Consider the following 24,047-nt stretch of genomic DNA (forward strand, 5'->3'; position numbering starts at 1 on the left):
AAATGGCACAATTGATCAAAGACCAGGGGGAGCAAAACTCATCGTCTGAACACAGTCTTTTCTTCATGTATTTTGTATGCATTTTTCTACTTGTGTTTGGGTATGTAATGTGTGAGTCATTGCATGTATTTTTGTATGTACACAAAATTTGATTAATGTTGTACAGAGGTAGACAGGGGATTGGGTGAGTACTTGCTCTGTAATCCACCTAGTAAGTTTTGGAGGAGCCATTTAAAGCGAGCATAGGCATTAAAGAGAGGTGGACGAGGAGGTCAGGATTTTCCTTTAATCCTCACACTGCTGTTGGCAGAAGAGAGTGACGAGGGCAGAGAGGCAGCAAACTGCACTACTGTGACAATATGTTGCGGGCAGGGTGAGGCTGGCACTGTGCCACTGTTACACTGTATACCATAAAAAACAAACAAACATATCGTTGGGTGATAACCATAGACCAGATGTATATTAATTTTCTGTCATGAGTAAAAAACAAGAGGCAAACTCACACACACGCGCACACACACACACCAGAGTGTTCCGAAAGCGACCGCGGCCCGCGGGATCACGGATTAGCGCTCATCTGTCCGCGGATTGCTCTCCCACAACCTATACGTGGATCCAAACTTTACTGACTAATGAACACAGTCAGTTTTCTGATATATTGATTATGTTGATACTCCATACATGATTTATATATGTAGTATGATTTTCTCTGATATATAACTTTTATCTATTATATATATAGGTGAATGATGTTGATACTCCATCTATGATTTATATATATTCATTTTCTCTGATATATAACTTCTATCTATTGTTTTATATAGAAATATGTGTTCATTAGTCAGTATTTTGTTTATATATGTATAAATAGCGTAACCATATATTGTCTCTTCAAATTATTAAAATAATTGACTTTACTGCCATTATCTGCTTCTCATTCTCAGTTTAATATTCAGAGTTAAGATGGATTAAATGCACTGTCAAACAGCGCTGAGCGGAGCGGGTGACTGGTCCAAGATGGCAGCCCCACCGCTCGTCAGCCCCAATAGGCAGTTGCGGTCGATGCGGCGTCTACTCTTTATATATGTCTATGGTATCGCACATGTCTGCATCTGCAAACCATAAACAGGAAGTGAATTCGGTGACGTACGTGCATTACGTTTGCGCTGGGAGCTGCTATGATTGGTGAAACTCACGGGAGGCGGCCAAAATTGCGGGAAAGTTGCGGTGATTGGACAAAATTGTAAGGCCACGCAAAATTCGCGGAGATTGGTAGATTTTGCGCGATCGCAACATCGCGAATTCCTAAAAAAACAGAGAACAGGTATTTACCACTTTTTTTGCTTGCAAACTATGATTTGACATTACTAACATTTACTGAAAGTAATCCCATGAATGTAAACATTTCTTAGATTTCATAGATTTGTTCAATTACCTTTTATGAATGAATGAAAAGACAGAATACAGGAAAAATGCTGCCCTTTTTTTTCATTTCTGGACTTAGAAAATATTCTGGGTGCTACCCATATAGATCTAATTTAGCCTTTCTCATTAATGCTCTAAATGATTGTAAATATTTTGTAAGATGAGTGAAATGATAAAATACAGGGGAAGTCCTGGCCAATTTTTTTTCCACATCTGGACTTAGACAAATATTCTGGGCATTTTGACTTTTTAATTTATGGTCTGATCTGCTGTATAATAATCAATGACTTTTTGTTTTCAGAGCTAGCAGTCACTCAGCCAGTCTATGATCCCGTAGTTAAGGTCTCACACATAGTCATTAAATTAGGTTAATTAATATTTTCCCAAAACCAAACATACAGAAAGATGCACAACATCTATGCTAAACATGCAGTTATGTTACAAGCCAGACAGCATACTACAGAGGTTTACTAAGAGACCAGACACACATACTACTGGTGAAAGTGCAGTTTGCATGAAAATTGTGTACTTAAAACTCACATTTTGATTAAATGTACTTAAATACACAAATCACATGACAAAACCAAGTGCTAGAAAAATGTTAAATTACACAAATAAAATGCACCAGAGGCCACCAAATAGCACAAAAAAAATCAAAATTTTCTTGGGGGGGCATGCCCCCAAACCCCCCTACATTTTGCGCGCATTCAGCGCGCTCCATCTCTCTACGCACGCCGCCATTATGCAAAAGTGGTGCAGGCTACTTTATTTCTCGTGCAGGCTACTAATACTTCTTCGGAACACTCTGCGCACACACACACAGACACACACATGCGCGCACACACGCGCGCACACACACACACACACAAACGCATGCACGCACACACACAAACACACACACACACTGTGTTTTCCTATCCTTGTGGGGATCTACCATTGACTCCCATTCATATCTAACCCCTAACCCTTACCCTAACCCTATCCTTAACCCAGACCAAAACAATGTCTAACCCTAAAAAAACATTTTTGCACTTTTACTTTTTCAGTAACAACAACATGGCCAAGAAAACACTGTTTCCCCTCATGGGGACCCAAATGAGGTCCCCACAAATGACATTTCTTTTGGTTTTCCTATGGTTGTGAGGACATTAGGTCCCCACAACCCCTATAATTACCCACCCACACCCACACACACACACTCACACACACAGCCATTTAAACATCCAAGGACTTAAAAAAAAGTCCAACCTGCTCAGATATCACCTGCTGTCCCATTGTTTCCTGGAAACCTTTCTGATTAATGAAAAGCTATTGTGTATACAAGTCCAGATCAGACCCACAGACACACACACACACACATTTCCTGCCCTGATCACCTGCCCAGTGGATAAGGCGCATTGCAGTAAAGTAGCAGGTGCCTGTCCATTGCAGCAGTGCAAGGGCTGATTTGATGGTAATCTATAATCTGTAAGGCTTTGATGCCACCGCCGAGCTTATCAGCTAGGTTTTGTTTGGCCAGGCTCGAAGCGCTGGTTTTAGCTGGATGACAATGTTGCACACTTAGCCTTTGTTGGTTTTTCGGCCCTCCTGTTTTTGTTATTGCTGCTGTTTTCGTTGAGGCGTGAATAGATGGAGGGTTTTTATGGGGTATCTGTGCACAGGCATTTCGGTGTGTGAGTTTGTGTGTTTGATTCCGTAGCAAGATAAAATTGTCTCACAGTGAAAAGAGTTTTGACTTTTCTTAAGGCTCAACTTGAGGATTAAATAATGATTTAACAAGTTTTTCAGTCCTTTCCCCACCCAGTCTGTGCTAGCAATTCTGTGTTAAGCATAAGGTAGACTGCCTCTTATATACTACGCATGAGAACACATTGTTTACACCATTTGTCTCTCAGGCATACTTCCACTGTCTTCCCTCTTTATCTCTCTCACTGTAATCTGGTGTGTGTTTGAGATGTTTGTGTATTCACCACCATAGTGGTATATTAATTCATATTTGTCCATGGGTCTACCATATGTGGAGAAAACTGTGGAAATGCAGCAGACAGTGGGGCTGTTGGCGGTGACATGTACGGCTCACATGGCGCCAACTACTTTTATTGGACAATAATGGGAGGCTGCCATGGATGACTTACAGGGACGCACCCGCAACCCTCCATATGGAGAGATTTTATTTGAACACAAGACCAGTGGTGCAGAAATGTGTAAGGTTGTGTCAGGCATGGGAACCACTGTATGATATATCTTCTGGCCTCTGAGGCTTTATACTGCAACACCTAAAACAGTGTTTGGGTGCGGCTGTTGAGTATATGATTGAATGTGTCTGTGCCTCATGCTGGAAGATTTTAGAGCATGCATCATAGGTGAAGCACAATGGAATATGTGTGGTAGTATACTTTTTGTACGTTTTAAGAGTGCTGTGAATCTACATTGTACTGTAAATTTACATTTTGTTTTAACTTATGTGCCTTTGAATCATACACTGTATGCTTTAGTGATGCTTTTCTCAGTTGCTTCAGTGAGTCATACATTTGCCAGAGTTAAACGGGTTGACATTTAGATCTCACGTTGACTGCTGATGACCTTAGTTTCACTATATGGGGACTCAACCTCAAATTATTGCTGTATCCCGCATGTTGAATCTATTTTAGTTTGGACGGTAAGACAGTCATTGAAGAGGTCAGTCCTCATCAGCTCATTATATGTTCTTGGGAAGAGGTTAGCCAGCTAATGAATTAACAGCATTAAGCTATCAGATTTACAACCTAGATACACACCTCCATAGCATTACCTCATTGTGGTGTTAAAAGCAGATTTATACTGTATCTATATAATATTACACGGCCTGTGATGTACTGTATTGCATTTACACATTGTTAAATATAAATTAATTCACATTCATTCTGCTTTACCAAACTAAATGACTAACTGAACATGTAGACCAAGTTACCCCACATAGACTAAACTCAGCTGATTAATTTGTGTCACCTGCTGTGTTTGTGCGAGCCGCACGCTGTCTGGCATAAGTCACAGCCAGACGAGCTTCCTCTGAAAGTAGTCACCATCCTGTCTTCTCTGGCAGGTACTAGAAGTGTCATGTCAACTTTGTGGTGGACCCTTCCACGTGGTGGAAAACTGAGATATCAAAATGCGTGAGTTAGTTGTACAGTGACGAATGGAAATTTGGGGTAATTATGAACAAGACAAACACCAGTACTTCTACTCCATGAGTGTTTCTTATTCCTCTGAAGAACCAGCCTCTCTCTCTGTTCTCACTTCTTTACTTTCTCCCTCCCTCCCTCTGTTGATGTCCAGTTGGAGCACCTGGGAGGAAGCAGCTGTAGGTGGTGATTACAGTTCAGAGACTCCAAAATAACTTCTCCTCCTCCCTGCTTGCTCCCCCTCTCCATTCTCTTCTTCTCAGCCACCCTTTCCCAGCCTCCCTTACTCTGAATCATTCCATCATCCAAAAAACAAATAAAAGAAGTGCAAAAAGAAGAAAGACAAAAGAAAAAGAACCTAAATGCTCTAAATTGCCTCTATTCTCTGCTCTTAGTCCCACAGGGGCTGCATTAATGTGTGTTCCTGTGTGTGTGTGTGTGTGTGTGTGTGTGTGTGTGTGTGTGTGTGTGTGTGTGTGTGTGTGTGTGTGTGTGTGTGTGTGTGTGTGTGTGTGTTTGTAGTCATGTAAATAAAGTGACTAATACACACCGCCTGGCTCATCAATATGAGGAGCAGTGGGCTCAGCTCATACAGATACAGATGAACACAGGATGAATAATGTTAGCGGAGCATTGCTGCATATGACCACCCTCTCTCCACCCACCTCCAGTGTTGCTTGTGATTCTGTGTGTGTGTGTATGATTCTGTGTGTGTGTGTGTGTGTGTGTGTGTGTGTGTGTGTGTGTGTGTGTGTGTGTGTGTGTGTGTGTGTGTGTGTGTGTGTGTGTACATGCACATGCGTTTACTGTGCTAAAGCTCCCATCAATCACACACCCAGAATCTTTCAGCAAGGTGCACATGCACACTAAGACACTGACACATACACACTACTGCTGGAATTATTAAAAGCCAGAGTGTCATCACTGATCTGTTTGACAGTTTGACAACATTTCCATGGGCACACACACACACACACACACACACACACACACACACACACACACACACACACACACACACACACACACACACACACACACACACACACACACACACACACACGCACACTGTGTTTTCCTATCCTTGTGGGGATCTACCATTGACTCCCATTCATATCTAACCCCTAACCCTTACCCTAACCTTAACCAACACCAAAACAATGCCTAACCCGAAAGAAACGTTTTTGCACTTTTTTCACTTTTTTCAGTAACAACAACATGGCCAAGAAAACACTGTTTCCCCTCATGGGGACCCAAATGAGGTCCCCACAAATGACATTTCTTTTGGTTTTCCTATGGTTGTGAGGACATTAGGTTCCCACAACAATAGCCACCACCTGATCACCCACACACACACACACACACACACACACACACACATATATATATATACATATACTGTATCAGCTCTTACACAGCCATCAGCACAAGTCACACTCATGTCACTGGGGTGACAAAAAGAGCTAGGCTAGTCCTTGGACAGCACTGCCTTTCTTTCCTCTTCCTCTCGGCTACAGAGTCACATCACCGTAGGACAGAAGGCCAGTGTTCAGGGTCACACACTGCCCAGTGGAATTCCCCCTCAACAGCAGGGAGCTCACAGAGGCAAAATACAGCTCTGTTTGACCCTGTTCAGCCTCTGTACTGTCAGACACACAAAGAGCAGGCCCCTCTTCTATTCATGTTGGACTTTTTGCTGAACGATTATTCAAGTCAGAGGGCAGAAAATGTGTCAAGAACCAATAATAGCAGTAATGTGACTGGTTATATCAGAACTGATATTTGCTGCCCTATGCAAGAGTTAGCTCCATGTAAAAACTCCAAAAGGGACATTTTGCCTTTTGGATTAATGTTGGCAGACAAATCACAAGCACAACTCACTGGTTCACTACAAAGTATTAGCAGAAAAGAACAAGAGAAGTTGTTTTGATGAAACTTCATGATGTTTACAGATGTAGTTTTTGCCCTGAGGACCAAACTGTTATCAGATCGAGGTCTTAAATGTTTTTACTTGGGTGTACTTGACGTAAAATTGAGAGCAGACTTTCTCCCAGAAATGTCTCGCTGTTTCACTGCTCAGTGACCTCACATTATGGGTGACATCACATGGGATAGTCCCGAGCGTCCAGTCCAATGATTGCAGTGTGCTCGGGTAATCGAGGTCCCACCCTGTTGGCTGCTGCATGCAAAGAAACCCTGCTCTGGTCTCCATCTTTGAGCCTCAGGGAGCAGCAACCAGCATCTGACAAGAGCAGGAAAGAACATGAGTAAGCTGAATGAAGGACAAGACAGCTGAATGTAACTTGCAAACAGTAACCACATTATTTGGTTGGCAGTGGCATTAGTTTGAACATAACAAATCAATTCTACATCAGTCTGGCTGACTCACTTCTGTTCCTGTTCCATGCTCAAATGCAACAGTTCATTTTTCTTCTGTTTACAGTGGTGGAATACACTAGGTGAGGTGATATAACAGAGTACACAGCAGAAGTGTTTGACTCACTGTAGGCCCATTACCATAGATGGCGGAGGGCAGTGAGAGATCTGTGCCTATTGATTGCCCCAGCTGGACTGTCGATACTCCCCTTCGAATTCTGACACAGCGAACTAATGGTCTCCCCATGCCGGTCACAACCAGACGCATGCCCACGCACCATCCCAGCACCTAAGGGTGTAATGGACAAAAGAGGGCCCATCAATACATCAATACATGATGACCTGCGTTTACCTGCTGCCTCAGCCATTTCACCAATCAGCTCCGTTGAGAGGATGCATTAACAATGGCACTGCTCACTCAGCCTGTGATTTTTCATCTGTCCGCCCATGTTCTGTTAATCATACTTTTTGTGTTAGTCATAGCAAGTACAACCATACAGTAGTGAAGGGAGAGAGTGTAGAGAGGCACAGTGGACTAACCTTCCCCTTTACACGAGGTTTTGCAACATGTATATACAAACAAACATGTACTCAGTCCTTCTCACTTGGTTTAGCAAGACAGATTTTCATAGCTGTTCATCCGACAGTCTGTCTGTAGCCCAACCTCACGGTCATTTAACAGCAGGGTAATGGTGTGAGCAGTACTGGCTGACTGCTCCTCAGCGCTAGTCGCCCTGGAGGCTGGTGTTGGAGGGGGGCAAGCCCTCCTGATCACATGGGGAAAGGCCACTTTGCCTGGGGAAAAAAGAAAAGACATGAACGTTGGCAGGGTGTTGGTGGAGGATTGAGGTGACAAAAGAGCTTTTGTGGACGTAAGTTTATGGTGTTAACCCCTTTCTCTCCCCTCTTCACATGAATAACAAGAAAGCACTGTGACAACTGAGCAATGGCCTCGGGCAGCATGTTTGACGATTCGTTGTGTGTCAGGGGTAGTGCAGGATGTCTGGTCTCTGAAGTCTTGTGACAGAGCTGACATTCTGGAAGTAGGAGATTGGTCAGCTGTTGTCACAAATGCCACAAAGAGGAGGATTTTCTATAAAAAGGAAGAGCTATTGCTGCACTTTTGTGTGTTAGTGTCAGAATTAGTGAAGCCACAGTAGGTTGTCAACAGAGATCTTGGCCATGGCTTCACTGAGGTGTGTTGACCTGCTGATTACTATGAATACGGAACTTGAGAGTGGTGTAAAATGAGATGGAACCAATGAACAAAAAGGCATTTCTGGGTTATTTCTGCACGTCCACCTGTCCATGATTGTGTGCAGCTGTGTCAAAACATGTATGTGTGTGCTGCCTTTTGCCCTACGGCCTCTCCTCTCAATGAGACATCTGTCAGGCAGAGCCACAGCCTCAACACCTGACCTTTACTGAGGCACATACACACTAACCTAATGTTGTCCCTTGTCCTTACTCTTCTAGTTTTATGTCTTTATTTTCTCCTTACGCTGTCTTATTGTCTTTTACTGTCATTTTATTATTTACTTATTTATTCTCTTGTAGCAGCCACCCTTGTTTCCACCTTTTATGCCTCTTTTCCCCGGCCTCGATCTCTCCTCTATGTTCTCGCTCTTTCTTTCTCTCAGTCTCTGACAGTTTGTGACACTCCCTCCCTGGGGCAGCCATCACTTCAGATGAGCATCGTATGTGACAGGCCAGCTTTGTCTTTTTAAGCCATTAGCAGTTCCTCTCCTCCCACCTTGCCATCATTCCCCTCTGTTTACCTTTTCTGCCCTCTTTTTTATGTTGGTCTCTCGCTGCTGACTGCCAGTCTTTGTTATTAATCTACATAACAGACGCATTCTCAACCAGAATGAAGAATTGAGGAGTGTGAGTATCTGACAGTGGTGATGACTGTGATGTTCAGCCTTCTTAATGAACTGAAGTTGGATTTGTGATAAGTCTGTGTAGTATGGTATGCTTTCAGGTAAGCGAGATTTAATGAGACTTGCCAGTTGGAGAATTGTTTGGCTGTGTACCTCCCTCCCTCTTCATAGGCTAGTGTAATTCTCCCTGCTCTGTACTCCCCCACAGTAAACTGTCAAGCCTAATACAGGCAGGAATGCCCAGTCACCTGCTCCTAAAATGCAACAGCCCTGTGCTACACTAACCTAATATAGGCCTGCACTACACAACCTGGCTGGATAACATCGTTATTGCTCATTGCATATATTTAAACACACACCTCAATGTGCCCCAGCTCAGCTTTTAACCAACCGTGTGGAAATTATGCTATGCAGTTTTTAATGATTCTTATTTTTTTAATCAGTAGATTTTCCTTTCCTACATGTTTCTTTTTTTCTCAGTCACAACTGAGTAGTTATGATTTCTCAAATTAATTCTAAATCTGTGAAACTCCTCATTAAAACCCTGCAGTACTAACTGACACAAAGAATGACTAATAGCATTTTTTTGCATGTTAGCCATAGATTAGAAGTAGTGAGCTATCTGACCCATGTGTATGTCCATGACAATAGGATGGATCGAGTTGTGAAACTGGATTCTATTGTCTGACAATAGAACAGTTTGGCTGGCCACTTGTTGATGACGAATGATTATCATTGCTCTGAATACGTTTGACCATTGTCCTGCCCTAATGTTAATGCATGATTGAATGATTTTCATATGTGTGGCCTCAAACAGTATCTGCTGACCCAGTCATGTTGCTGTCATTAGTGCTGAAGTGGCTGGAGAAAAAGGAAACAAGCTATGTAATGAAGTTTGATGCTACTGATGTAACTGGCTACATTTAAACAGGCTGAATACCTTTAGGCGGTCACTCTAATAATATCCTCACAGAGTCTCTGCTCAAAATGTCAACCCCAGACACAAATTGGCAAAATCAAAGGAGAAGAACACCATTATACTACTGTGCAGCTTTCAAATCCCATCAGTCTGTAAATGCAGCCCGAATAGAGTCTGACAGCAGAGGTGACAGGGACGTTTTATTTTGCCTGCAACACTCCAATGAGATCTGACGGAGGCTAACGCAACATTAGCCAGGTTTGGTTCCCTGCTGCTATTGCAGATGTGTTGCACTTAACAGCAGCTAGCAGAAGGGAAACAACTGTTTACCCAGGTGTGTGCTGAGGGCGTTCTGTGCAGGATAAATATTTATGTGGCTGTTTTGGTGTTGTTTCTGTGTTGGAGGTGATTTTCAGTGCAGTGGGAAGAGAAAGGAAATATGATAAAGCTCAGGTGGCATAGTTTGTTATTTAGTGTGTAGGCCTGATAACATGTAGTTGATAAAGGGGAAAAACAAAGACAGATCAAGCGTGAAGAGCTTAAAAAAGGAGCAGAGAGGTAAAAGAGAGCAGAAGGAAGGTGGTTGCCGGAAGCATGACTGCAGGTTCTCTGGCTTACCAGAAGTTACAGCAGATGTTTCCTCTCCTCACCTCTCTTTTTTCCTCCCCCTGTTAACCCACCTCCTACATCACAGTGTTCTCAGTCACCTGTCTGTACTGTATATAGCTGGGCTAGTTGACTGGGTGGGCAATCTCTCACCACAGACCTGCTGAGTGTTTGAGAACTAGAGCAGGCCTCTTCTCGGATGGACAGAGGGAGGGATGTAGGAAGGGAGGGTTTGTCCAAAGATACTCTAAGTAGGTAACACACTATGTACATGTTTGCAGGAGTTTTCTAGGGTACCGTCAGTTTTTGATGACTTTTTGTGTCACTTGAATGTATTACCCTACAGAACCCCAACTAGTTTCCAGGTGTTTTTGCTGCTGTCAGATTTCATACACACAACCCGCTGTTCAGCCAAAAGTCTGTAAATTGTTGTCATGTCATTTTTAGTCACAGCTGAGTCAATCATGGCTTCTAATAGCACTGAAAGTCCAAGATTTTTGAAGAAATTAAAATGGCTGAGAATGTATCACTATATTTAGCTTAGATTTGGTTGTTTTTCCTGATGAAACGGAAAGCTGCATCACCACTAGAGACTTGAAAATGTGATTATTCTTTCTCCTTTTCTATTTCTAGCTCTGATAAATGGAGTTCATTCAAAAAATGACAGACCTGTCAAACCTACCAGCAGGTTTTGGGATTTAGATTGTTAATCATCTGATAGTTCATCATGGACTTATATGATACGATGTTATGGTAATGTGACCATCCATAATGATAAATGATCCCAAGCATGTCTTTTAGCAGCTTAACATACAGAACACACACACACACACACACACACACACACACACACACACACACACACACACTCTCTCTCTCTCTCTCCCACTTAGGTGTACCAGTGTTATTACCTTGGATGGGCTGTCTCACCTCCAACATAAACATAGATTGGGATATGTGTAAACTTGGTGGCCAGGGCATTGCTGTGGATTGTGTGTGTGTGGTGTGAAGACACCCGCCGGTCCCTAACAGCCCACCTGGCCTTATTTAGAAGAGCTAAGAGGAGCCAGAAGCAGCAACTCTCAGAGGACGGCCAATGTAACAGAATGTGTGTGGCTCATCACCATGCTCATTAGCCCCGAAGAGAAATACCATCGCCAGCCACTGTGATTCGTACCTGGAACAGCCTGTGACTCCCCCTCGGTAGAAATACACTCTGTTATCTAGGTTTCATTTAAGTACAGCAGCACTAGTAGGACTAACCCTGAGTAATAAAAGCATGTAGCCTAACAAGCAAAGCACATAACAGGCACGCTTTAGTAATTTTCTTTTTGAAGAGCATTCCACACTCTCTGAGGTGCAGTTTAGTCTTTTTTTTTTTTTGCTTTTTTCTCCACTCATTAACACCCACTGACTTCCTTTACACTTCGAAGTGTCATCATGCAGATTAAGAGAACAATAGCCTCCATTAGCATTAGTGTTATCATGGAAAGTGCTCATCAGATGGGAGAAGAGTGACCCGCGGAGGCTCATTAGCTCATGTGCTAAAACCTTGATCAGTGCCATTAGGAAGACAAGAGCCCATTGTCTTCTAGCTCACCTCTGAAATGATTCCTATGAAAAGCTCTGCTCCACAGGTTGTTGAAGTGATTTGACTTTGATGCTGTGATCTTAATAAATTGTATATGTTATGCTTGTTTTGTTATTCGCCTAGTTGAATTCATCAGCACAACATTTTGACATCACTCGCGGTTATGCCACATAAAATAAAGTACTGCATTAAAAGTGACTAATTTGCAGGAGTGCTAGGTGCAGTGCCATTTTTACCTCAGGCCTATACTAGTGCTTCTGCTTTTTTGCCTTCCCAGCTGAAGTTAGAACAGTGAGTAAGAGTCATTTGATGTTGCTTGGGGAGTTTTTAGAACGGCGTGTTGTGCTGTGTGTATCTATGGAGAAACAAGCCAGGATGTGAGGGGTCCTAGCTGTGACTAGGCTCATCTTACTAGGAAACAGTCTCTTGGGACCTCTAGTGCCCTCTACAACTATGTGAGGGAATACTCTTATGTGTTCACAGTTATATCTCTAGAACCAAACCGCCTTTGCCTGGCCTAAATGGCCTGTGAACAAGCTAACCATGAAAATCCCCAATTCTTTTGCTTTGTTATCGGTACTTGAGTTGACCTTCCTGACTCTGTGGGAGGAAGGCTGTTGTTTTAACAAAACCAGCAGCGTTTACCTCAGCGCTGAATGAGGCGCCTCACCTTGAGACGGCATACTTGAGGTTTTGAATGGCACTGCTTTGTTTTACTTTGGTTCGAGTTGGGTTTTTTTGTAGTGGTTGGCTTCCCTGAGAAAATGGCATTGCAGAGCCGCAAGGGCAGACTTTGTGACGGCAGAGTTTGTCCTCTTTGAGGATGCCTGTGGTAGTTTCACCGCTGCCTGCTTGGCCCTGAGCTCCGAATGAGATAAGTGGCGTACCTCAATGAGGGAGCCTGTACCAAGGCTAAATATAGAGACAAAAGAGGAGTAGAAGGGCAGACAAAGAGTTGCTGCTGGTTGCAATGAGTCAATCTATCTAATCACAAGCAGAACAACAGCAGACCTCACAATATGTGTCAGTCAGTAGAGTGAAATTAGTAGCAGGGAGAGAGCAAACCCTTTGATCTGTCTCTTTAAGAGCCAAACTCAGAGAAAAGTGTTTTGGTTGGACATTCCAGACATACCTCCTACACATTCTGGTCGACTCTTGGCCTGCACATGAGAGGTATAGGTTTTAGGTTCCTTTCAGATGTCCTCATAGGTAATGAATCAAGATAAAAGCTTAGTTCAGCTGGTAATGTGTTTGTTCACAGGCTATATATGTTTCTCTGTGCCCAAATCTACAGCTCTGTTATTAAGCCAGTCACTCACACCTTGAGGGCCTCAAAGCACAGAGATAGTTTACTCCCACAGAGGTTGAGATACTGCCATTCCTATCTGACACACCTCAGTGTAGGAAAGTACAAACTGAGCAATCTGCTGCTGTATGAGTACTCCCTTGCAGTGATATTTAAGTTCTTGAAATTACTCATCAGTCAAGCCTAGATTGAACACCAATAATCTTAAATGAGTGCCAGCATGTTTACACGGTAATTCGGTTATTCAGAATTTACAAAAGGAACCGGTGTAAGGGACATATGGCCCCTCATGTTCTGTGCTTCTGACAGATCAGTGACAACATGTCTGCCAAGGTGAGGCCCTCCTGTGGAGTAACACTGGACCTGTTTTGGGAGTAACCCACCCAGTCACCCATTCCTTTGCAAGTAATTGATACAGGCTGGCAGGTGTCATAACAACACAGGCGTCTCTGTCCAGCAGGCTTGTTTAAGTGTGGCTGACATTGTCTGTCTGGCACCATCTTTCAAAGGACTCTTGGAACTTGGAAGGGAGTACTAGGGTGGCAAGTCAAGATAAGGGTGAGGAAATTCAGTTGCATTTACTTAATCTTTTACCAAGGTATAACTGAGGGATTGCAGTCATTGCCAGCCGTGGTGTATATCTGTAGCATGTTGGAAGGATGTGTAGGTGAAAAATAAACAGCATATTGAGACGCTTTTAGTTGTATCAGCTTGTCTGCTACTGTAAGTGACACCTAAACTGTTTCTTTAGGGGAATGCCTGGCCTGTCATGTGAAGTGATGGATAATTAAGGAAAGTTACAGGGTGAGGCTATTGAGTTTGCACTGACATTGTCTTATTACCCACCTTCACAAAGTGTGTCTGTGTAGGAGGCTTTTGTAAAGTTGTGATCTACAGCTATGGGTTACAGACCTTACAGATCTTGAAGCCAAAGCCATCTTACCGGCTATTATTTCCTCAGGTGTTCAACAGATTGCAACCTGTGTAGAAAAGCAAACTTTCAGAAGTAAGCTCTTCACCTCCTCCACCTACCAGTGCTTTCTCCCTAAGATGCGTAGGAGTCGTCCTCCTGTTGTGTGCTAGCATGCTAGTGCTAATGAGGCCAGCTGTCCAAACGCTCAGCCGGTCAGCCAGAAGGGACCGCAGCCTTTGTTGATGCTAGGTGTTATATCTCCTGTTGGAACACACACTTTTGTTTCAACACCGCCAACCATTTGGCACAGGAAGGCCGTCTCTGTTCACCCCCACACACCACCAGCACTACCCGCCGTCCTTTACTCTTTCTCTCACCCTCTTTGCTGTACTTTGCAGCTCCCACTTTTATTGTCCCGCTCGCCGTTGCGACCTCCCGTCTGCACACACCAGCACATTGATTTTCTCTCTACAGCTTTATAGTTGATCATTTTCTCTTGACACTGCTGGCGGAGAGTGTTGCCTTTGTAATCGCTGACCTCAGCTCCACACCTGAGTGGCTGTGGCCCTAAACAGCCTCTCAGACTCATCCTAAAGTACCTTCTGTTTCAGAATGAAGTGTTGCACCCTGTTTTGGGCTGTTGCTTGGACAATACATCACCTGGCAGAGCTACTCTTACAGAAGAGAGCGTTAGACATAGGGAGAGAGAGAGACAGTGTAAGGAAGACAGGAAAGAGGGGAGATAGGAATAAGTACAGACTAGTTCATACAGTCTTACAAAACAATGTAAATCTAATTAATTAGCAGTTTATAAGCTTTGTTCTATTGGCTTCCCTGTTGGGAACCTTGTACAGATATTAACATGTTGTCTAGATAGCAATCCAGGGACAAAGGATGTGCATAACCCAGTGACTGAGCTGAATGTATCCCTTGAAAAGTACAATGACATTCACATCATGGTAAAGAAAAAACAGATAATAGTGTGGAGTGAAACAGCGGGAGGAGGTTGCGAATGAAATAGCTCTCATGATGAACCCCGATAGGATTTCGCAGCTGCGGCACAGCAGTGATGACCCTGTGAACGACTCGCCAAATAACAGTGTTTCTCCCTCCTCCTCCGCCACCTTTCATCCCTCCCGCCCCCACACCTCCTTCCTCCCGCCTCCCCTCAGCCTGAACTTGCATGTCTACCGAGTGTGTATGAATACCAACTGGTTGTAATGACCTGCACAATGCAGAGAGAAAGGGAGAGACCTCAACGAAACAATTCTCATTGATTGAAACCGAGTCTCACGATTCTCCCAGATACGCCTCCTTCCGACAAAAAACATTTGCAGCCACTTCAGAAAGAGGTGGGCGAGTGGGGTTGGGGAGAGTGAAGATAGAGTGGAAAAAATGTTCAGGTGCTTTGTACTGGCAGTGCATATTCAGCGAGTGAATGCAGGTGGTGTGTGTTTGTGCAAGTGTTGCGTGCAGCATGTGTGTGATGTGAGATAAAGTAGCCGGAGAGGTAGTTTCAGTGCTGCAGCCCGGGCCCTCTGCTGACTGGGCTGCTCTCACTGGAGAATTGATTTGGCCTCTGAGAGGATCTGTAGCTCTCTCGGTGGAACAGAGGGATGCAGGAGGGGAGGGGAGAGAGAAATGGAAGGAGAGTGGGTGGAAGCAACACAGGTGGAATTGAGAGATGGAAGAACACGGTGAAAATGAAAAGAAGACGCAGGAACACACACTCAGCGCACACTCACGTCTGAAACAGTCGGTCAGGAAAATTTACTCCCCGTAATAACCCTCTCTGTAGGCTGGCTGTCTCAGTGTCTCCTGGCTCCTTCAGCCCATAACACAACCGACCAGGTCACATCGACTCCCACACAGCGCACACACCACTTCAGCCTGCAATCTAATGACCTCACACACCAGTTCAGTATGTGTGTCTGCACGTCTAAGTGTGAATTTTCTCTGTTTCTCTGCAACATGAAGCCTGTTGTTCCGGAGTTAGTTTTCACTCTTGGAGTCATATCTTCCTTCGATTTTGCTACATTTGAAACATCAAAAACGTCGGCAGCAGTATTTTTAACAGCCCCCGTTCACCGTGTTAGTGCTACAGCCATTTTATTCTCTCCTGCTTTAACAACCATTTTTTTCCCATGGGGTCATTTCAAGTTTCATCTCATCTATTTAAGTTGGGCTGTGGTTTGTTTAATTGCTGTTTCCAGCTCCCTGCCCCCTCCTCCTTCAACCATTCCCTTTAATAGTTTTGACATTTAAACGACATAGTACATATATTTAACCTCACCAGCTCATAGCCTTTCACATTCAAGTGCTCATAATCAAGAAGCACATACAGTACACCTCCCATTGTTTTGATAACAGATAAAAATACTAAATGTGTGTAGCTTCTTCACTCTCCTTCAAAGATGAATAAAAAAATAGACCAGTCATTCTAATCTCTGTCCCTCGTATCTTGTCTTGTGCAGTGACTAACTACAATAATGTGGTGGAGGCCGGTTCAGACTCAGATGATGAGGACAAGCTGCACATCGTGGAGGAGGAAGGCAGCCTGGCGGATGGGGCCGACTGCGACAGCACCCTGCCAGACGAAGAGCATCCTAGAGAGCACTGCTGGGACCGAGGTGAGAGCGTAGGGCGTGTTATTATTATCACATATTGAATCACAAAAATACGCACCTCTTCATCGTACCCACCACTTCCATATTGTTCTGAAACATGCTGAACTTTTTCACCATGTAGAAAAGTTCAGCTCAAGCACTCATTTAATCTTATTTTCTGCTTTGAAATCAAATTTTCATAGATTATGACAAATTATGCCAGTAGGACATAACAACAATTGAATCACTAGTTGCCAGAATTACCTTTAGACAAATGCCAGTTTATTGAGTAAAGGTAAAGCAATGTCTTTGATGCCACTTGTATCCTCAAAATGACACTAGCAGATTGTTCACTTCATTTTAAGTATCAGAGCACATCACATTTAGATATTTTTATAACGTGTGTCTTTTCACTGTCAGTCCCATCGTCATCATCAGGCTGCCAAAGTATCTTTGAATGTCTTACTTATTCTTATCTGCTCAAAATAAGAGCATTACTTACCAGCAGATAAATGCAAATGTGCCATATCGCCTCTTTATTTTTTGTTCAGTTTGGCTGCTGCTTCATTTTGACCTCAGTTAAGAAATATCTCTGTGACATCTGTACACGGTAAAGTACCAGGCTTTGTCTCATTGTGAAACAGAGTGTAAGGAAACAGGTACTACATGCAGAGGGTTTCCAACTAAGGCAGGAAGCATGATATTAAACAAAGACAATGCCAACAGAGAAAGAGACCTTCAAGTACAGAAAATAGCCTCGTGACCAAAGAGTCAGCAGAGAGCTTTACGGCACGGGTGGGCATTGAAGGGGCCGCCGTGAACTCCTTTTTACCTCAAGCCATGTGGAAGTGACACCAGAGGCAGCTCACCGCCACAGGAAGGGCTGACGTCACCCCTCCTCCTCCCTCCAAAACAACAATTGCAGGTGCTGAAGGATGTTGGTGTTTCAACCTGGGCTCAAGGCCTCTGCTGTGCTGCTGACCTCATACAGCATGTGCATATAAATCTGTGTGACACTGTTAGTTTCGAGCTGGTGCCAAGTATGCTCAACACTATGACAAGCATATATGAAAGGTAATTAGATATTCAGCTGCAGGAGTATTTGTTTTTGGGTGTTTCTGCTTGCGGATTTTGGCTGAATTTTTCAGATGTGAGACTGTAGGGATTTTAATTTAGCAAGAGGTCAGGTTAGCACATGTGAAAATGTCCAGTGACATATCACTTTCAGTTTAGGGAGGGATTTTTGGAAATTCCTCTTCAATTAGTGCCTTCAGTTTCAGTTGCACGGTTTCGGTTGCACAGGCTCACATGCATGTACACAGTCAAACCACAGACCTGTGCTGAGTGCAGTCACCTATTCCCCAGACTATGCTGTCATTTTCATCAGTGATGTCCAGCTGTACCTCCTTGCAAAAAGGGAAAGTTGAAGGAAGAATAATGTCATTGGTTTTGGCCAGGACTTTTGAACATTAAACACTTCAAAAGCACGAGTTACACTGAAACTGCTCAGTGAGCTGGCTGTGCTCCACAGTTATGCCTGATCAGGCATATTTTCTTTTGGCTTCACTACTCACGCACACACGCACGCACGCACGCACACACGCACGCACGCACGCACGCACGCACGCACGCACGCACGCACGCACGCACACACACACACACACACACACACACACACACACACACACACACCTCTTTCTCACACTCTCTCTCTAGCCCTCATCTAATACATCAATCAGCATCATAGCTGTCACTCTGTATTGGACTGATGAAACACGGGAAAGCCACAGTCTTTTAAACAAACACACGTCTTTCGTCTCTCATCCCTTCATCCCTCCCTCTGTTGGTTTCACTCCTGAGAAGAGAGTGTCTGGTGTAGCCTTGAAAAGTGACCACCACCCACTAATCTTCTCTTCAGTGTAGCCCGGTTTGCTTCAAATTAAGGCCTTGACACCCCTTCTCATGAGACTTCTGTGCTCCAAAAGCATATAGGTGGTTTTTCAGCACTTTGCCATTTCTCTTTTACTTTTCTTCCCTCGCCTCTCTTTCTTTTTTTGTACTCCCTCACTGTTTCTCTTGTTCTGAATCATTCCTCTTGATTATATGGTATCATGGGCCCCCTGCTTGCTGTCATTACTCATTCACTCCTAAATGATTATGTAGTGGTGGGGCAGCCCAGTGTTGGTGCAGTAAACTGCAGCCTGCTCTCCTCTAAGAACAGGCTGTCTAACTCCAGGGGAGGAAAAGGTAGCGAGAGTGTTGACCTGGGAGGGCTGCTGCTTTACATTTAATGAGTTGTAGAGCATGATTACATCTCAGAGAATGGGCAGGGTGGAGTTGGAGAGCTTTGATATCATGAGGTTCCAGTGGCACTAAATGACAGTGAAATGCTGAGGTTCACTGTGAGGAAATATGTTGAATCTGTATGGCGTGCACTTCTGCTATTATGCTTTACTGCTCATTCCAGCCTGCAGTAAAGTTGCAGGGGTTTCACTTACAATGACGCTTACTGTATACATACTGTTTCCTCACTGTTGGCCTGACGTACAGTAATGAGGTTTGATGTGCCATGAAATTTGCCTCAAATCCATTTTAGGCATTTTTGCAGCTCTGTGGAAGCACAGGAGCACATTAAATTCCTGTGTGACTTTTGTCAGGCTGTGATGGTAAAACTGAGCCACTCCTCTGCACAGGAAAGGAAAACTCTCCAGAGGATTGGAAAGATTGTCCAGTGAAGACACACAGCACAAATATTTGATAGCTCTAATCCAAAAATAAGCAAATCATCCTGGATGTGGAGATACCTCACATGTCTTCTCTGACTGGCCTCCTGTTGATTTGTGGTACCTTTTCTAGTCACTGTGGAATATTTGAATTGTTTGTACGAATCCTGATTGCTGATTTATGTCTCCCATCCAAGATAGAATCTGCAAATGCATCTGGATGCACAACCACAGGAAACAGTGGGGGCAAAGGTTGGCCAGGGCAGGAAATGCATGATGGGATACGTTTGTATCAGGTTGCAGAGATGTGGGCAGAGAAGGATGAGAAAGGAGCAAGGGAAAGAGAACAGGAGAGACTGGGTGGTCTGCCTGGTGATATTGTTCGATGACATGCTGTAGTTGGGTTACGCTGTGCAATAAATACAGAACAAACTACTTTTTTAGGTCAGAGTTGCAACAGAACGTCCTGCTACAACCTCAGAGGACATGAGTTCTGCAGCTTTTTAGACTGATTTTCTACTTATGAAGTGGTGCATTCACTTCCCTACGTCAGCACATAAATGGCCCGTGTGATGTTTCATGTCAGGGGAGCAGACTGATAACAGGGAGCCGCCTCAGCAAGGCTGTGAACCCTTTTGGCCTGGCTCTGCACTTAACAGAGAGCCGAGACACACACACTCACACAGAGTGAAAACAACAGCTTGTCATACCTTTGCACCACAGACCCCCAACTGGGACTCTACTTCACACATATGCTCAACATTTAGTAGCCCAGAGGTGTGTTTGCGTGTTTGGATGTTGCCTTTGAGCACAGAGTTGGAGCTAAACACAGTCGGATCAGCACTTCCCCACATGCAACACGTTTTTTAGTATTTTTCTTGTCAACAACCATCATGTCTGTGAAAAAAGACTGTTAATTTAAAGGAAAGGTTTGACATTTTGGTAAATATGTTGGTTTGCGGTCTTCTTCACTACCTTCAATACATTCATATCTGTCAGTTAGGTACAAGCTTACAGCCAGCAGGCGGCTTGTTTCCCGCAGTGTGAAGTCTGAAAACATGGGAAACAGCTAGCTGGTACACTTTTTGAACCCAACAGGCACCGGCTAGATATTGAATTTCCCATCTAAACCTTAGCCAGAAAGCACATCAGCATATTCCCCAAAAGTATTTCTTTTAAGATCGGGTGAAAAATGTAGTAAACATGTCTACGGGTGTAACTGATGCTGATGAGGTCATGGTAAAAAAAAAAAAAGTGATATGTGAGGATTGTCAGACTCATATGTCGGATGAGAATTTCATAATCTGACTTCCTCAGCAACTGCTGCTGGCTCCTGCTTTGCATACACATGTTCACCAACAGACAGCTTCTTTCTCTGTATTATCTCCCCTGGGCTTGTTACAGGGCGGGAGGTTTCTTCAAATCGTCTTTAATAATCATAGCAACTAATGACAGCTTTCTTATTGTTTTGTGGCTTTGTAAAGGTGCACCAGAGAAAGCCAGAGTAAGGCTGTGTGTAAGAGTACTGGTATTCACTGTGCCTCGGTGACTCATGAAGTACTACACCTGTTCCCATCTCCGAGGAGAGCACAGCTGGCCCTGTCCTTCAGCACACACAATTCACAAAACACAGTTCTCAAGCCTCTACTAAGCAGGGGGAAAGTTTAAATCAATCTATAAAGCGTCTGCCAAGTAAACACCACCACAGTATCCACAATAGGCTAACTTTGCTTTTAGCTGATAGCTCACCCTTGTAATTATTCTCTGAAATGATACACGTAGGCACACTAACATATCCATAGAGGAATAATGCTCTGTTTAATTGCCGACATGCTATACCTGGTTCCGGCAGCCACTTCAGGAAGCTCTGGGAGAGCAGAGATAGAACGAAGGAAGGAAGCTTTCATGCATCCCAAAGTCCATCCTCAGGTTACACTTCCTATAAGCAGCAGCTTGGTAATTAGTGATCGTTACTAGCTAGCCAGGTTCATGTGATGTGGAAGAAGAACACACTCGGCTCCCACATGCAGGTTCTCATTTACTGGGATATTAAGCACAGACTGAAGGCCAAGCCCCTTCAGAGAACAAAGTGAGGTGTATGTGCATGTCTGTGTGTGTGTGTGTGTGTGTGTGTGTGTGTGTGTGTGTGTGTGTGTGTGTGTGTGTGTGTGTGTGTGTGTGTGTGTGTGTGTGTGTGTAAGAGCATTTATTCCTGCATCATATATCTATCTACTGCAATACATCAGGACAAGATTCATCACCTAATTATTAATCCCAGTCTCACCAAGTACCTTACCTAACATTGTGAATAGAGGCTTGTCATTCAGATTCTACAAAGAGTGCAATGCTCATACAGCAGCCTCTGGCCTCTGATGCTAATTAGTTTTCTCATCCTATTGTGAACAACAGCATTCAGGATGTTTTTTTTTCCCCTTGACGCTGCACACCTTGTTCTACACTGGTAAACATTTAATGATCAAGAGCAGAGACTGTAAGATCCGGTTCAGCAATGACACTTGCTGGACCATTATTGGATTATCGCATTTCATATACAAAGGTTAAGGTTTCATATGTACAGCCTGCATCAATAGAAAACGTGTTGAAATAACAAGGTAATCAATATTACCTTTTTGCAGGCATGACTGTAATCAGTGTGTGTTTGTCCCTTCACAGTGAAGGAGGATTGTGTTTCAGATGGTGAGGATGACGTGAGCACAGACGCCCTGGTAGAGGAGATGCTCCAGCAAGGGGACACAGCCGTGATCTACCCAGAGGCTCCGGATGACGAGCCTCACCGTCAGGGCACCCCTGACACCAGTGCCCACGATGAAAACGGTACAGCACATCACTACACAGCATCTTTAACTAGGGCACACAAACAAGGGACAGTATCCCTAAATCACACGTACACATGTTAAAACACACATCACTGTTTCCACTCACAGTCACTGAGCTCTCACACTATTACTGTACCTACCCAATAATTACTCGCCCCTGGGGATGGCTCTACCTGCTCCCTGTCTCACCTCAGGTGTTAACTCCACCCCATTAGCGCCACTCACCGACATCATTACACACAGTACTATTTGTTAAGGGCGGCACACAGGGGCCTTTATGGCTCCCAGGCTTTTGGCTTTTACCTGATACAACTGAGGGGAAAAAAGAGAGGGAGGAGGAGGAGGGTGTCAGGGGAGGAAAAGAAACAGTAACACCTGAGTAAATTTGTCACGTCTGTGTGAGCTCTGACTCACAGCTACCTGGCCGATAATGTGTGTGCATTCCCATCTCGAGGCCCTCACCTGTCCCACAGGGGAACTTAATACATCACCTGTTAACACAGTAATGCTTTACCTGTGTGGGAGCCAGGCAAATGAGACCCTCTGTTAAACAAGTTTGATCCAAGCGGGTAGCTGGTATTTACCAAGCTCACTTTTCCTTCCATGCGTAGGTGTTTGTGAAATGCTTTTTACGCACAATAGGCAATCAAATTATGGAATTTAAACCATGTGAAAGCTATAATCGCTGGGCTTTGTGTCAGGAAGAAGTACAAAAGAAAAAAATGAAATGCGGTAGTGCACTAGTAAGCCAGTGTGCTATTTCTTTTTACAAAAGAAAGAGCAGTAATCAGTTTTTATTCATCTGGTTACCTGTTTGCTATTTGCCAGTGAGGAAGGATCTGTCGGCGGTTGGTAACAGCAGAGGAGGTCCAAGTGTAACATCAAAGAGCTCTCCCTATTGACTGTGTTTTTAACCCCGTCTTCTCCTCCTCCCACTTCATTCTCACATGTGTCATTACAGCTCTTTTCTTTTTTTTTTCCAACCAGGAACTCCTGATTCGTTCTCTCAGCTGCTCACCTGCCCATACTGTGCACGGGGCTACAAGCGTTACAGCTCCCTGAAGGAGCACATCAAGTATCGACACGAGAAGACCGAAGAGAGCTTCAGCTGCCCTGAGTGCAGCTACAGCTTTGCATACCGCGCTCAACTGGAGAGACATATGACAGTCCACAAGAGTGGACGGGATCAGGTAAAATCTGATTGAGCCACTAGTCCCGACTGGACACTGTCACCTTAAATACTGTAAATAGCAGTCTAGAGTTTTTGTTGTCAAATATTTTTAGTTTAAGTAGAATACTATTCATATATTGCTGTAGTGATAAAGTCAGTAAACGCAACCCGTCATTGCTTAATCCAGCTTCTTAAGCAGTGTCCAAACATGATAGATAAACATGAACTTTTTGCCCTTGATTGATTAATGACACTGCAACATGAGTTAGTAGCAGTTCAAAGGTTGTGTTTTCATTGTGTATCTCATTGAATGACCCTTCTCTCATCGTCTGACAGAGACACATCACACCGTCGGGAGGCAATCGTAAATTCAAGTGCACTGAATGTGGCAAAGCATTTAAATACAAGCACCATCTGAAGGAGCACCTACGCATTCACAGTGGTGAGTGGACGACCCCTGTCACCATGGCAGCATATTGTGTGCATATGGGTGTGTGCATGCACGTGAGCAGGTCTGTGCTGTGCGTCTGTTG

The 24,047-nt window shown here is 43.9% G+C and overlaps 1 protein-coding gene across 2 annotated transcripts in view; it reads left to right on the forward strand.

Annotated features, from left to right (window-relative positions):
• zeb1b (zinc finger E-box binding homeobox 1b) overlaps nt 1-24,047 on the forward strand; it is a 52,151-nt gene that overhangs the window by 19,465 nt on the left and 8,639 nt on the right. For both annotated transcript variants that reach the window (XM_022192197.2, XM_051940816.1), the window contains exons 2-5: nt 16,652-16,807; nt 22,180-22,341; nt 23,331-23,533; nt 23,851-23,956. In XM_022192197.2, coding sequence (XP_022047889.1) covers nt 16,652-16,807; nt 22,180-22,341; nt 23,331-23,533; nt 23,851-23,956 — 627 coding nt within the window. The remainder of the gene's footprint in view (nt 1-16,651; nt 16,808-22,179; nt 22,342-23,330; nt 23,534-23,850; nt 23,957-24,047) is intronic.

Source organism: Acanthochromis polyacanthus, chromosome 20 (assembly GCF_021347895.1).
Source record: "Acanthochromis polyacanthus isolate Apoly-LR-REF ecotype Palm Island chromosome 20, KAUST_Apoly_ChrSc, whole genome shotgun sequence".
In the NCBI taxonomy this organism is placed as follows: Eukaryota; Metazoa; Chordata; class Actinopteri; family Pomacentridae; genus Acanthochromis; species Acanthochromis polyacanthus.